This window comes from Elgaria multicarinata, chromosome 2, assembly GCF_023053635.1.
Source record: "Elgaria multicarinata webbii isolate HBS135686 ecotype San Diego chromosome 2, rElgMul1.1.pri, whole genome shotgun sequence".
Taxonomy (NCBI): domain Eukaryota; kingdom Metazoa; phylum Chordata; class Lepidosauria; order Squamata; family Anguidae; genus Elgaria; species Elgaria multicarinata.
The window spans coordinates 131,836,793-131,852,719 of record NC_086172.1 but is presented as its reverse complement, the minus strand read 5'-3'; the positions used below and the strand labels follow the sequence as shown (position 1 = coordinate 131,852,719).

General features: G+C 43.6%; 1 protein-coding gene across 1 annotated transcript in view; it reads left to right on the top strand.

The window, feature by feature from the left end:
• BAHD1 (bromo adjacent homology domain containing 1) overlaps positions 1 to 11,023 on the top strand; it is a 73,005-nt gene extending 61,982 nt beyond the window's left edge. Inside the window, exons 4-7 of the mRNA XM_063117727.1 lie at positions 1,033 to 1,192; positions 3,356 to 3,432; positions 5,675 to 5,766; positions 7,740 to 11,023. Of these exons, the coding sequence (XP_062973797.1) occupies positions 1,033 to 1,192; positions 3,356 to 3,432; positions 5,675 to 5,766; positions 7,740 to 7,929 (519 nt within the window). The 3' untranslated portion in view covers positions 7,930 to 11,023. The remainder of the gene's footprint in view (positions 1 to 1,032; positions 1,193 to 3,355; positions 3,433 to 5,674; positions 5,767 to 7,739) is intronic.
• Positions 11,024 to 15,927: the final 4,904 nt, after the last annotated feature.

The following is a 15,927-nucleotide window of genomic DNA, read 5'->3' as shown; positions in this document are numbered from 1 at the left end:
AATAGGCATGACTTTTACAAATCTCTCTTCACCTGCACATGTCCCATGAGGTTTCATGGATCTTTCAGTTTGACTTGATTGTGGCCATAATATTTTAAACATTTTTTAAAAGTGATTTTCAAAGGAATTCCTAAGGAAAATACTTTTTTTTTCGTGGTGACACATGGAGTGTATTAGACATGTACAGTAGCAGTGAAAAATTGCCATTGTCCCAGGTAATTCTACATTTCTTCTTCAAATTTATAGGGGTGGACAGTTAAATGCTTACTATGCATAGCTAGAGTTGGTATCAGTTTTTCTATATTGAAACTTGCAAACTTAAATCACATATTTGTACACAGATCCTCACCACTTGGGAGGATGTTTTGTAGTAATATAATACAAGATGGCTATTTCAAGATGTGGGAAGGTGCACCACATAATATTATTTTTGTCTTGTTAATATGTATGTCGTTATGTAGATGCAGGGATTTGCCTTTCAGTGCTTATATCGGCAGTTGGTCATGCATGTTTCCATACACATCTGTACTTGCAACTTGTGTATTGACAAAAATATAAAGTGGGCTTTTATGTTTCAACATCTTTTCAGCAAAAAGCATCCCAGTAGAAGTGGGCTGCAATGTCTTGCTTTCTATTCTGGTAAGGTTAAGAATGGGTTTTTAATGGGGACATTAACCCTGCAGTCTTGCACAGAGTCAGACACTAAAGCAGCCCGCCTTTTACAGAGCCTTCTTCCTTTAAAGCGAATGTGAAGAAACTGAAGTGGCTTCTTCTTCTTTTTTTCCCTGGGTTTAATCATTGCCTTTCATCTGAGCAGCGTGTTTTGCTTCTGAAATTAACCCGCTGGGAAGAGCAAAGCATCCTGCCGTTTTCGTACGCTACAGCTCCTCCATGAGTTCTCTGGCACACCCATTTTGGCAGAAGGCTTTCTACTTGGTGTAGGTGGATTAAAGGAAGCTGGTGTCTGTTTCTCAGCATTGTTTTTCCAGCTTCACTTCTTTTCTTGGCGCTCTCTCTTGTCAATATTTGTAGAATGAACCAGAGCCAGCTGTTCGTAAGAGCTACCAGGCGGTGGAGAGAGATGGAGAGATCATCCGGGTCCGAGACACAGTCCTCCTGAAATCAGGACCACGAAAGAAGTCTATGCCTTATGTGGCAAAGATATCTGCCCTGTGGGAAGACCCCAAAACAGGTATTGGACAGACAAGATGACTATATGGCAATCTCCGGTCTAGACCGTCAGGGAGAAATGGCAAGAAATGTGACAGATGGCTTGTTTAAAAATTCAAAAGCTAGCTCATATTTGTTCATTAAAAACTGCAGACTTGGAAAGGAATGGAAGGGTCATCCCACTCAGCTTGCCCTCTGCTCCTCTACCCAAGCCTCCCTATTTTATTAACAGTATCATTCAAATTGTAAGAAATCGGAAGGGACCAAAGGCTCACCATGTCAAAAGGCTCAAGCCAGGGGGAAATGTCTTGCTGATCCCCCATGTGAAACTAAATTATCCAGCAAGGCAAACCAGCAACCTGCAGATCTATTGCTTATTTTTTTCAAAAATTGGAGCCTTCCACTCCTTCCAAAGCAATGCCAGATGAGAATGCCCCAGAGGCTTCTGCAATATTTCAGAGATTTCTGGGATATTTTATTTTGTACATGACATTACAGGATCAGAAGAGACATCTAGCACGGTCATAGCAGTGCATCAGGCACCTCTTCTGACCCCACAGGCACCTTGCATGGAATGACAGGATGCCCCATAAGTTGCTGCCATAACAACACAGATGCCTGTAGGCTAGGATTCCTCAACCTGTTGCCCTCAGGTATTTTGGACTTCAACTCCCATCACTTTTAAAACTCCCCTCGCCCGCAATTGTCTTGGTATTAACTGCAGAAGCCTCTCAGGTGGCTTTTCTTTTTCTTTTTAACACTGAACCATCCTCTCTTTTATGCTGGGAGGGTTCTGCAGCCAAGGCACATGGGGTCAGAGAAGCAACCCAGCACTGCCATCACCCTGGCTGAAGAAATTGGCCATCCCTGAATTAGATCCTTTCTTATTTCAGAGATATTTTTTTCCTGATTGGTGGCCATCTCTGTGTCACAGAGGGAGGAGAGAAAACTATAGCATAATCTCTTTTGAAACATTTCACGATCATCGATGAGCTCACTTCGTTTCTCATATTGTTCTCAGGAACTGCAACTTCTGATTGTTGGCTCCTAGCCCGCGCTTGTAGATGTTTCCCCTGAAAACACTTGTACCGATTTGCTGATTCTAACATCTTAGCAACAGCTGCTCCCACGTGATTTCGTAACAGCCAGAATGTCATGAACCTCTAATTAGGCTAATGTTCTTCATAGTTTTCTGTCTGGGAAATGGTATAAAGCCCTGAACTTCTGCCTGCCTCATAGTCTTCCTAGTAGCTGCTAGCAGTGCTGTAGTGCAGGTGGAATAAGAAGTAAAAGTAATTTGGGCTAGTGATTGTTGTCCCACTATCAATCTATTATTGTGTTTGGGGGTGAAATTTCTTCTCTTGCTGAAGATGGCTCAAGACTTCAGTTAAATTTCAAGTGCTCCTATATAAAGGGTATAAGAAGCATCCAAAGTATGTGGTGCCAAAGGAGGAATCCTCTGAAGTTCTCCTTGAGTTTATACAGCTTGTTGATAAGATGGCAGTTCTGGAATTTCAGCCTTTTCTAGTCTTGTTTGAACCCACAACCTATTGCTCTTCATTGCAACAATTAAGCCAGCTACCATCAACCTCTTTCCACAAGTACTCTGTGATAATCAGAGTAATGCGAGCTGCATAAACAAGCTGGTTGAAGGTGTATTGTAAAGCTGAGCTGACTTGAACTCAAGCCATTCAACCCTGGATTTGACTTCCTCTTCATAGCCAGTAATTTTAAGAGTGAAGACATGCTAAGTGAGGCCACTTTGGAAGTGCTTTCCCTGAAACCAGTCAAATTGTACCCATTCGTCTCCAGGGTTGATGTCTCACGAACTTTGTTCTGCAAATTTGAAGCAGGAGCCACCTGTTCATGGTGCTGATTGGATGATCCCACGATGTGGTCAAGAAATGTTCCCCAAATCCCTGGAGCAGTTCTGTGTATTTTTTTAAAGCAGGCAGAGCTTCTAAAGCAGGCAGAGAGGGGGAAATTAGAAGACTGGTGTGACATTCATTTAGCTGCACATCTGTTGTTTCCGTTGTGATGTTGGGTTCACCCTGCAGCTGAGAGAGGTGCTGTGAGCTCTCTCTCTCTCTCTCTCTCTCTCTCTCTCTCTCTCTCTCTCTGTTGTCTTCCTCTGCTTCCACTGTTGTGTTAGATGTCTGTAGAAACTTACCTTGTCTTCTTCCAGGGGAACTGATGATGAGCCTCCTGTGGTATTACAGGCCGGAGCACACTCAGGGAGGCCGCAATCCGAGCATGCATCAGGTAAGCTGTGAGCATCTCTGTGATGGTTAGGATGCTTAGGATCACTGTACAGCCACTTCCATGTAGGATGAAAAGCAATTAAACATACCTGTTGTACATAGAAGGTTCACATTAGCCAGACCACTTTTTTCTGTATGTATAATCAACTTGGTTTCTCTAAGTAAAGACTTGCAGCATTTCAGAGGTTGGCATGTAATCTGAATAGCTCTCTGTGGCCTTGCCCCAAACATTCATGGTTTTACAATCTGAAAACATGCTGGGTTGTATCCAATGCTGTCCATCCACTAGCAAAAAATCACTGGATCCCCCCAAATGTACTCTGGATGGTTTGGGGAACTTCCAAGTAGATGGGGTGGGGAGCATGAAGAATGGAAGATATTGAGGAGAAATCCTATAGCACAATTTTCTCTAGAGATGTTAAAGCCTAGAAAAAATGGGCGGGGTGGGCAACAACCCAGAAATGTTTTCCAGAAATCCTTGGATAAACCTTTTTTCCGTGTTGTTTCTGGTATCTCTCCCTGCCCCTTTGCCCAATTTGATCCAAACCTTCACATCTCTAGTTCACATTATGTTGGATGGGGCCTGGTGTTAGCCCTATAGATCTTTTGCCAGGGTTTGTGGTAATTGTTCACATTCTAAAATAGTCTCTCCTCTTCCCCCCCCCCCCCATTTTTAAGGTTCAAACAGTATGTAAAATATCAGACCTAAAAATATACAATCTTTGTAGTAGACTTGGTGGTTAAAATCTTTAAGGACTTGGTGTTTTGTTAAAGCATATACCTGTTATATTACTGCTTTCCCAGATGATTGTATTTATTGCACTATAAATACACAGGTGTCGTTCTGTTATGGAAGATCGAAATGTCTTTCCTCGCAGTTAATGTCATTTGAGGGGGAAATTGCATCTTCCAGCACCAACAAAAATTACTCTCTCATCACATCTCCCCTAGCCCAACTGGCAGTTCCTTTTATTAAACTAGTTCTAGCTACATAATCCGTCTGACAGGATGAGCCAATCCGGCCTGGTTGCCTCAGTTCTAAAAGTTCTAGACTGACACAGGAGGGGGGGGGAAGGTTGATGCCACTTTTTCAGTTTAAAATTATACTTTGGCAAGGTAGAGTTTGTGAAGATATGGGAGGCATTTCATGGGAAGAGTCCCACAAAGTTATCAAGGGGCAAGTGCAGCACGAGAGGATCTCAAAACAGTAAATATCAAAAGTAGTACTCCTGTCATCTCTTTTTAAATATGTTAATAGGTTGTTTTAAAATATCTCATAGGTGAGTGAGAATAAGTCCTGATATGTATGGCAACCCTGAATTGTTTGTTTCTAGCCTGTCTTATTTTTCTCCATACTGAAGAGCTAGGACCGTTTGGAAATTATCACTCAGGCTTATAAAACTCTGTAACATAATTTATAGAAAACATTTTATGATATAGTTGGGGTTTTATAATGCTTATAAAATAGTATGAAAAACTATACTTAGACTGGGAAGCATAATACTTCATGAGTTATTCTACCTAATTTCTGGCTATATTCAAGATTAATGGAAGCTGTACACACTTACTAGCAGTTAAGCCCCTTCGAACTAAGTGGGACATATTTGCAAGTAACCATGAATTGGATCAGATGGTTAAGCCCCCAAATAGTTAAATGAAGACCTTAAACTATGAATTTCCCAGGACGATCTAAAAAGATAATGGCTGCATTCGGACAACATGATAGTCAACAGTGGGGGTGATAATCAGCTGCCATTTTGACCGCTCTTGCCTTGTGACTCTGTAACTGACGAAATAGCAAATGGTGGCAGAGGAGATAACCAACAGTGCCTTCCACACAACATGATAACCAACAGTGGTTCAAATAGCCAACTCCGTTGGTTATTTGTGTTGGTTATTTTGGCCAAATAACCAACCGTTGGTTAAACAACACGCAACACGATAACCTGCAGTGGGCTAAATAACCAATTGTTGACTATTTAAACTGGGTTGCCTGAACCCAGTCAGTCACTAATTACTAAATAGACTGTAGTTGAAATACTCCACAAATTTGCCCCATATCAATTTGCCTCCTGGATAACGCATTCCTTGGCAGTGTTGTATTCAAAGCTGCTGACTAAGGAGAATGTAAGCGTGAAGATGCTTGTCTTAACCGATCACGGACAAAAGTATGTCTAGGATAACTATTCCTGTGCAGGTCGTGGTGTCAAACATTAAGATCTCCATTGTCTTCCTGCTTGCAGAATGAGATCTTTGCATCCCGACATCAGGATGAAAACAGTGTTGCCTGTATTGAGGAGAAGTGCTATGTTCTGACCTTTGCAGAGTACTGCAGGTAGGTGGTGCTCTTCACTTGGTTTTGCTCTTGTCTTCGGTTCCATCGACATAGTTCCAAGGAATGCCGTGTGCCGTGCTTATCCACATGCTTGTTTATAGCCTGCTTGGATATATCTACTGATGGGTTTGCTCTGTCTCTGCTTGGCAGTAGTCGTGGTTTTCTGTGCATCTCAGCCATTTTCAATGGATTGTTCTTGGTACACATAAAAGGCAGCATAATGTCAAAAATATACTGCTTGTACTGATTTCCTCCCTGAGTATTTTTGCTTTTAAAACTGCCCGCTCTTTGTACATCTGCTTGCCCACTCCCCTTTTGGTGAATTTTGCACCGTTTAGAAAGACTGCGGCTTAAGAATAACTTTGAAATACTGTACGATTTATAATCAACCCTTCATCAAAATCACACACTCTCTTAAGGCCAGAAAGACACAATAATCACACTTTTCTCCAACAGAGACGTTTGAAGCTTACAATCTTTCTAGAAGGAATGTTTAATGGAATGTTTGTATTTGTGTGTTAAGTGTGTCTAAATTCATATTATCATAAATTCGCATTATCAAAGGCTGCCTTGTTTGTCCAAGCTGTGGATAGCAAGCTGTCTTCTGAGTGGGTAATTTTGCAGCCATCCGATTTTTCTTTTCTTAAATGGTTTGCCTTCATTGTTTAAAAAATGTTTTTTGAGGCAGCTCTAATCTAGTTTGTTGTGCTAGAGTGGCTGTCATATAAGGGAAAGAAGTGGCCAGTACATTGACTGGCGTCTCTTGGTGTCTTCTCACAGCTGTGAATTCAGCCTAGGTCTGCAGCAGGATGGAATTGAGAGGGCGCATCTCTATGTGAAGACCAAACTACCCATTTTCTACACTAGACCTTCTTTAAAACTTCTGTAGAAATCAGGAGTGGCTAACCTGTGGCCCGCAAGATCCTGTTGGACTGTAACTCTCACCATCCTTCACCTTGGGCTATGTTGACTAGAGCTGATGAGAGTTTATTTATTTATTATTTATTTATTACATTTTTATACCGCCCAATAGCCAAAGCTCTCTGGGCGGTTCACAAAAATTGAGTTGCAATACAATAACATCTGGAGGGCCGCAGGTTCCGCACACATGATTTACATAGTTGTGCATTTCTCTGTAGAAAGGCAGTATAATTGAATATATTGGTGTAAACTGGTTTACACACATTACATAGACTCGGCATTAAAAGAGGAGAGGAGCTCCAGCTGGCCATTCCTAATCTAGTTACTGTGCTTTCAGTTGGAGACCGAATCTCACCCTTCTATCCCTTGTCAACAGCATATCTGTCTGCACCCACAGTTGTTCCTTGGATTTTGGAGTAAGGATGCTGGGGAGGGTCAGTAGGACAACATGCTGCCCTCTCTCCTACCCCCCTCCCCACCCCCGTGTGTGTTTTCTTGGGTGGCATATCACTACATTATGCATCCACGTGGCCTGACTCTTAGTTTTCCTCCCTTGGGTTTATCAAAAAAGCAGCAACTCTAGAACCTTGTGTGGGTGGGTGGGTTGCCTTTTCTAATTGGGCAAGCTGTAATAGAATTTTTTCTTCAAGTTAAGAAGGTTCACAGTAGTTTTCCCCAATCTGGCACCCCTAACAGATGTGTTGGACTACAATTCTGGGAATTACAATCCAACTCATCTGGAGGGCACCAGATTGGGGAAGGCTGCAGTAGAATTTCTGACTCCCAGAATAGCACGGTTTGCACAATCACAGCAGCTGAAACAAGCCACTGTGGCTTGTTGCAGCCATTATGTGTGCCGGCCGGATTTCCCTAATTACCTGCACCAGCTCAGCTTACCACGTCGTCCAAACCTGGGTGGCATGGCTTGTCTGGGGTGGGCAACAATCTTCAAATAACCCAACAACAGCCTGTGTGCCAATCATTTGCTGTGGCCAACGATGGATGCCTGAGAAGCCCAAATGCACTACCGTGGTTATCTAACTCTTTTGCAGATTTTGTGCCTTGGCAAAGCGTCGCGTTGAGGGCATCCCAGGCAAGAAAACAGTGATGGTTCCTCCATCAGAAGAGTATTCCACCCCTGCCCATCGCAACGTGCCAGAGGACACGGATCCGGAGTTGGTTTTCCTCTGCCGTCACGTGTACGACTTCAGACATGGACGCATCCTGAAGAACCCACAGTAACGGAGCCCTGCAACTGTGGGGTTGACAAGTGGCGACGGAGAGCCAAGGGCAGGCTGGCCTCATGGTCCGTGGACACGCCTCCTCTCGTGGAGCCCGGCCCACAGGCACAGAACAGAACGCCTAAGCACTCTATCCTCTGCATTTGGGAGCAGCTTTCCTGTTAAGGCAGATGTTCAAAGCACAGCACTTCTTATAAAGAGCATAAACGAAAATATATATCTATAGAGAAATCCGTGTGTGTATATAGATATAGGTACTCGCTTCTGTAGATCTATATCTATATATGTACAACGAGCTTCATATATTGGGGGAGGGGGGACGGGGAGGATGGTCCAGGGGATAAAAGCCAGTAAACAGATGAATCCAGAGCCAGTCTTGGTGGGGTGGTTAGAACACACAGAAGGGAAACTTCAGTGCAGGAGTGAGTCAAGCTGCGATAGGCCCCTGAACCCGTGACTTCATATGAAGGGTAAGGTAAGGGCAGCAGCCCTTTTGATTGGTATAATCCTTAGGCTGGAGGCAAGATCCTGTTTTGGAGACTGTGGTGTACTTCTCACGTGCTGAATATGTTTCTTTATGTAAGGGCAGAAGGACCACACTCAAGGTTGTTTATTTCCTACGGCTGCCCAGTCAGATTAGGGCTTCCCTGGCTGGCTGTGGGCTTCATCTCCAAAGCGGGAAGTGGGAAAGGTGTAATAGGATTACCTCACGCCATTGTGAAAAGCTGCATCTCTTCTTGCGGCTGTGGTCCTAAACCAATCGCTTAGCAGTACATTCCACTGAAATCGGTGGGACCTACTTCCAAGTGAATATAGGTAAGATTAGGATATAAGAAAACAGGGCCCAGCCTTAAGGATCGCCCTTGTTGCGGGGTGGCCGCCTGGAAAGCTGCCAGCGCATGAGGTTCGAGTGACAGCTGCTACAATACTGAACTCTTCCCGCCACACGTCTGGAGAGGCATCTCTTCTGCTGGTAGAAGTAGTTTGCATTCTTTCCCATCCCAATTCCATTTTCTTTGCTCTCATTTATGAAGCCAGAGTCAGGCCATGACCGTGTGTACTGCTTACGCTGCATCCTTTTTAAAACAGGCATCTTAACCTGACCGGTTTAACCTGGTGTGCTCTTGCCTGCCTACCTCTCTTCTCTCCCAGCCTCCCCAAATTTCTAGCACTGTCCATCTGAGCATGCCCGCCAAGGTGAGACTCTTGGGCTCCTAAAAGGAACTGACCAATGAGAGGTTTGCATTTTGAGAAACTGCTACCTGATTCCTACAGATACTTCTGCCTCTTGCCTTACATGTATAGCTCTTAGAAATACTTTAGTTTAGCTTTAACACAAAGCTATTTCAGTTAATTCTAAAGCAAACCAAAGGACAGCATAAGAAGAGTCCACTGAATCAGTCACACAAAGCTGGGATTCCATTTGTAGATTGCACTAATTCTAAAGAATGAGAATCAACACTGTATCAGTCCGTGTACCTGCTGACAGCCAGAGTCGCTCACCTGAACTAGGGACCTGCGATTTGGGGGTGGGGTCCGAACTAGTGTTAAATGATATAGAAGTGTTCCTACGGCTTTAATATTGTCGTCTTTTCAAGTAGAAGTAGCACTACCTGTACTTGCCCACAGGCTAGAATCAAGATTATGGCCACCTGTGCTCTACGCCTGCCTGGCCTGGCCCGGAGAAAGTAGACCTGCCATGTTCAGTTCTTTGTGCGTTAAAGCAAGCGGTATCTACAGATCTGCTCTACATACCAAAGAGGGGAAAGTGACAGGAAGAGAGAAGTTGAAAAAGCTGAAGCTCCTGGTGGTAGCTCCTGGTCACAAGGGGAGGATTCCTGCTGTACTCTAGTGGGAGACTATTTATTCCTGCTGTTAGGGGAAACCTCCTGTCCTAATTCTGAGCAAAGATCCATGGTTTATCCAAGCTTGCGAATGCGGAAGTAATGGCTGTATTTGCCATCGCTTGAGCGCACGGAGAGGGGCTCTTGGAGTTACTAGTGCTACAAGACACATCTTGTTATAGCACAGACATGGAACAGCAGCTTCCCCTGGCTTTTCACTCAAGCTACTGCGAGCATCACCAAAGGGGGAAGCTCTGATTTGATGGAAGGGTAGAACTGGCATCACTCTTTGCTACCTAGTGGCAAGCAGAAGTGGTTTGGGAGCAATATTGTAGGTTCTGTAGCTACTGCCTGTTCTTCCATTTGCCTGGTTGAGGAGGGAATTGGAGAGAGAGAGAGAGAAGCAACTGGAATAGGGAATGTTCCCACATTGAGATGTGTTAGGAGTTGGGTAGTCTGATCTATGCAGAGTCAGATTTGGGATTCCTTTTTGCTGTGATTGGGGGGATGGGGTGGGGAAGAAACCATGTTGCTGAGGATCCCCTTTTACTAAAAGAGATATGTTGCTCATGATGTGGTGACAGGAATCCTCAAAACATTTAATTCAGACTCAAATTCAGGGTGCTCCTTCCCTGTTGAGAGAGGTTTTGAAACTTGGCTTCAGAAACCAGAGTAACTTCCTGAAAACCTGATTTCTGCTGCTGCTGCTTCCTCTTCCACCTTTCTTCTGCCTCCTCTCCAGGCAGGGAAAAAAAAACTTGTCCAAAAGTAAAGAAAGTATATCTGCCCAGGTTCTGGGATAGGCTAGGAGCTCCCTTTCTGGAGAGGAGAAACCCTATCCTTTTCTTGCTTCTGATATTGTCAGAATCTACTTCAGGCCAAGAATATTGTTTAAAGACTTGTGTGGTTGTTTTATGCTGTTTTGCAGACAGCATGTAAATGATTTGAAATGTCTTATCTGAAATGAAAATATTTCATGCTTTTTTAATCTATTAGATATGGAAATATTTTTGAAACTGAAAATGCAGTCAGTAGAATTTAAATTGAAAATGTAATACATGTAAAATATATTTTAGTTGATAATTTTGTAAAATGCACTTTTTTGTGTCTCTTCCCTTGTTTCCCAGATCTGTATTTCAGTGTTTACAGATGGAATGAGAACATTCCCTATACCCTCCTTCTGTGAAAAAGATATATTAGAAGTAATTCTTAAAAATAAATTTGAGAAATTGTATTGATTTAGAAAACAAAGCTGCAATTGTCTTATAGTTTTTATTACCAGCGTATACTGTGTTGCAGGGGACTGCTTAGGAACAGTGAAAGCCATGTGAACATAAGAAGTCCCACGCTGGATCAGACCAAGGGTCCATCTAGTCCAGCACTCCGTTCACACAGCTGTTGACCAGGGACCAACAAAGCAGGACATGGTGCAACAGCACTCTCCCACCCATGTTCCCCAGCAACTGGTGCACACAGGCTTCCTGCCTCGGATACTGGAGATAGCACACAACCATCAGGGCTAATAGCCATTGATAGCCTTCTCTTCCAGGAATTTACCCACCCACCCCTTTCAAAGCCATCCAAATTGGTGGCCATCACTACTTCCTGTGGAAGTGAGTTCCATAATTTAACTATGCGCTGTGTGAAGACATATTTCCTTTTTTCTGTCCTGAATCTCCCACCAATCAGCTTCATGGGATGACCCCGGGTTCTAGTATTATTGGAAAGGGAGAAAAATGTCTCCCTCTCCCCATTCTCCACACATGCATAATTTTGTACACCTCTATCATGTCTCCCCTTAGCCTCTTTTTTTCCAAGCTAAACAATCCCAGCTGTTGTAACCTTCCCTCATAAGGGAGTTGTTTAGTTGCCCTTTTCTGCACTTTTTCCAGCTTTATAATATTCTTCTTTAGGTGTGGTGACCAGAACAGTCCACAGTATTCTAAGTGTGGTTGCACCATAGATTTGTATAAAGGCAGTATTCTGGCAATTTTAGCCTCAATCCCTTTTCTTGTACTGCCTAACATGGAGTTTGCCTTCTTTGCAGCGGCCACACACTGGATGGACATTTTCATCAAGCTGTCCACCACAACCCCAAGATCTCTTTCTTGTTCTGTCACCTCCAGCTCAGATCCCATCGGGTTATACTTGAGTTGGGTTGGTTTTTTTTACCCCAACTTGCATCACTTTACACTTGCTTACATTGAACTGCATTTGCCATTTGGAGGCCCACTCTCCCAGCTTGGAGAGATCCCTTTGGAGCTCTTCACAATCTCTCTGTGTTTTAACAACCTTAAATAATTTGGTGTCATCAGCAAACGTGGCCACTTCACTGGTCACTCTGAATTCCAGATCATTTATGAACAAGTTGAAAAGAACTGGTCCCAATACAGATCCCTGTGGGACCCCACTATTTACTTCCCTCCATCGGGAAAATGTACCATTTATTCCTACTCTCTGCTTTCTGTTCTTTAACGACTTTACTAATCCATAAGAGGACATACATATTTTATTAATTAAATTAATATCCCGCCTTGCCCATAAGTCAGCTCACAAAGGTACACAAACAAGACAATGTGAAATCCAGCCAATTCCTAAATTTGTATGAAATCTAGCGTAACAACATTATATAAAAAGTTGTTGGAGTGCATTTTGAAGCCTTTTAAAAATAATTCTAGGCTACTCTCCTAAAACCATAGACACAAGCCAGTAGCTACACGTAGAAAGAGCCTTGAGCGAGGTGGGTGCTGCAGCAGAGGAGGCCGTTTCTTAGGACTCCCAATCAGATTCAGAATGTTTGGAGAGCCTTGGAACAGAGCCTTCCCTGATTACTTGAGCATGCAAGGGGAGAGTTCATGTTGCGATCACAGAGTTTCTAATTGGGACTTAAGGAGTGAACATCACTATATTAGTAAAGTATGTCCGCATGTAGATAACCATTGGATCTAAATGGGCAGAGGGTGAGGAGAACAATAGAGTGGTTTGCATTTGTGTAGTGTGCATCATTGGAAAATATCCCTGGCAGTCGAGGTCACTCTACCCCTCACTGAATGATGGAAACAGCCCCTTCCCAGAGCAAAAGGTTACTGAAGGAGGTAAGTGGTCTCAATCCAATGTTCACACATTTCTTTCAAAACCTTCACAGGTTCCAGCTTGTTGCAAATAATCCTTTTAACCTACAAATCCCAGATCTTAACAAGGTCAATAAAATACACTAAAATATGAGGTATTGCACTGAAAAAAGATGAGCTCTGGGAGTTTAGCGCTGTTGTAGACTTTTGTGGGATGGCTCTGGCGGAGGTACTTGCTTATCGATAAAGCAGAAATATTCCTACCTTTTGCCCTAGAGCACACTGTGGAGATGTATGAAATGGGAATGGTGAGATACTTTGCACGTTACAATTGCTGCACTGCTGCTGCTTCTGGCCTCTACTTTTTCATGAGTTGACGGACTGGCCAGCTATTCTCCTGGTGTGACCCTTCCTTAATGGAGGCCGGCCTTTTGTTACAGAGAGTTACAGTTACACAGCCTTTTCAAGTACTACCAGAAACATTCCTGTGTGAAACTGAACACTGGGGCAAATGCTTCCCTATGCAGTTTTCCATCTTGAATGTAAGCAGAATGCATTTTTTTTATTATTATTCTCAAAGGCTACTTATCTTGGCGAGTTAAAAGTCGGGCTGGTCAAGAACGTGCAGTTATCTGGTAAGTAAGTGCCATCTGGTGGCAAATCAGCCTACTTCCCAAATTGCCAAAGTACTTACACGTTGGAGGAGGTGGTGAACGGGCCGGGTGTTACTATTCCTCGTAAGGGGAGTTAACTCTCCAAGCCCACCCAGGTTTATGACAGTTCAATGCAAGAACCATGCAAATATGCTCTGGGTAGACCTGCAGTTGGCTGATGGGCAAGGAAATTACCACTGAGTCAGGTCTGCACAATTTATTACCCACTAGTCAGAATACCATCCATTTCTGGATGGTGACCCGGCAGGGGCATAAGAACTTTTCTGCCTTTGCCACTCTGCATGGGACCTGTAAAGGCCAATTTACAAGTACCATATAAAGTATAATATAGTACAGTCTTCCCCAACCCAGTGCCTGCTAGATGTGTTGGACTATAACCCCCAGCATCTCCAGCCACACTGGCTATAAGTTGTCGTCCAACACATCTGTCAGGGATGCTTTAAGGTGGATTCCTGCATCGAGCAGGAGGTTGGGCTCGATGGCCTTATAGGCCCCTTCCAACTCTACTGTTCTATGATTCTATGACATCTAGAGGGCACCAGATTGGGGAAGGCTAGTGAAGTAGATTGAGACTGAGTGTGGGCTATGAAGACTTGGTTCAAATTCCTACTCGGCCATGAAGCTCACTGGGTGAGCTTCAGTCTTCCCATCTGACCTACCTTGTAGGGTCAGTCTTCCCATCTGACCTACCTTGTAGGGTGGTTGTGAAGATCGTGAAATAGCACAATTTTGCTATAATGAAAAGAAAATAAGAGTAAGGTTTCTTCCCATTTCTCCCCCTCCCTGGGGAGCAAAAGTTGGCAAAATTGTCGCATTTTGAACCTAAGCAGGCCTGGTCAGTGCTGGCAGGGGAGACCACCTGAGAACCAAATGTAGCCACCTTACGTTCCACAATGGAATAAAAGTGGGATCTAAATGTAATAAATTAAATAAATAAAAATAAGGTGCCATTAGTCACTAATTCAACACCCACCTGAGCAAGAAATCAATAAAATGGGCTGAACCTGCAAATAGAAAACTTCTACCTTAGCTCTGACTAGGACCGCGGAGCTGAGCAGCAGCACGCTCTGGCCACATCCATTGGCCAGGGGTATATGGGCCACTCTAGTAAGGTTCTCACAGATGGTTTGGATGTAGGTACGTGCTTCCACTCACCTCTCTCAGCATAAAGAATTGAGGCTTTTCTTTGTATAACACTCAGCCTTCCCCAACCTGGTGCCCTCCCGATGTATTGGATTACACCCATCATCCCCTCCCAGCATAGGTATTGGTTGGAGAAGACTGAGGTGAAGTGGGCTTGGGGAATGGGGCCGAAGTCCATGAGGTCGAGCATTTTATGCCAAGAGCCAATATCATGCAAACTGAAAAACAAGCACTGCCTTCTTTCTCTATGCTGGTATGGATTTCCTCCTCTACATTATTTGACTGGAACGGACTCGTAGAATCATCTTGAGGCAAAGACATCATCAGGAAGAGGTTAACTTTGTTTTGTGCTGCACGTTTGTGTAATGGTCAACTCTTTGGGCACGGTTCAGGGATATTTCGATACCCAATTTATAAAATGTTTTTCTGGCTGCTTGTTCCAGGAATGTTTGGATGGTTAGATCTATTCACACTGTCTTCAAGTGGCTTGATCTACTCACCCCAAACATTCAAATGTTATCTGAGTGACAGGGAATCATCTCCTGGAGAGCCTGCAGCCATGCAGCTCCTTCGAGGGTGTGGCTTCTGGGCATCAAGCTTGGAATCTGGCTTTTCTCTTTCCAAATCAAAGTATTAATTAGAAACAGTAAAATGTGCGTACTAGGCTTCAACAGTTTGGCTATATATTTTTTTAAATGCCATCCACACTTCAGGCAGTACCCAATGCGTTACTCCCACTAATGTAGTTTCCGAAAAACCCATTGCACTAGAAGTCACTTACACTGGCGGAACATCATTTACATGAGCAGGAGTGTCACATTGGATGCTACCCACAAGTATTTCTTGATTTTTGTTTTGAACAGAAACAGTGCAATCGGATGCATGTCTACTCAGAAGTAAGTCCCACTTTCAGTTAGGCTTACTTTCAGGTAAGGTGTAGGATTGCAGCCTTCAAGTGTTGCTATTATTGAACGTACATTCTTTGGGAAGTGAAAGATTTCAAAGAACGCTCTTCTGCCCTAAGAAATGGGACTATGTCCTCCATCTCCAAACTTGTCCCCTCCATATGCGTTGGGCTTCAACTCACATAATTCCCAGCCAGCATGACCTAACATAATCATCTCTTAAGAGAGGATAGCATCCTACCTGTTTTTGGGACAGACTGTACAATAGGCCCCAAAAGTCATGTCAGTGGGCCTTTTCTGGCCTGCGGAGCTGTAAAGAGAGCAAAAGGCATGAAATATTTGGTTACATCTTGCTGCCAGTT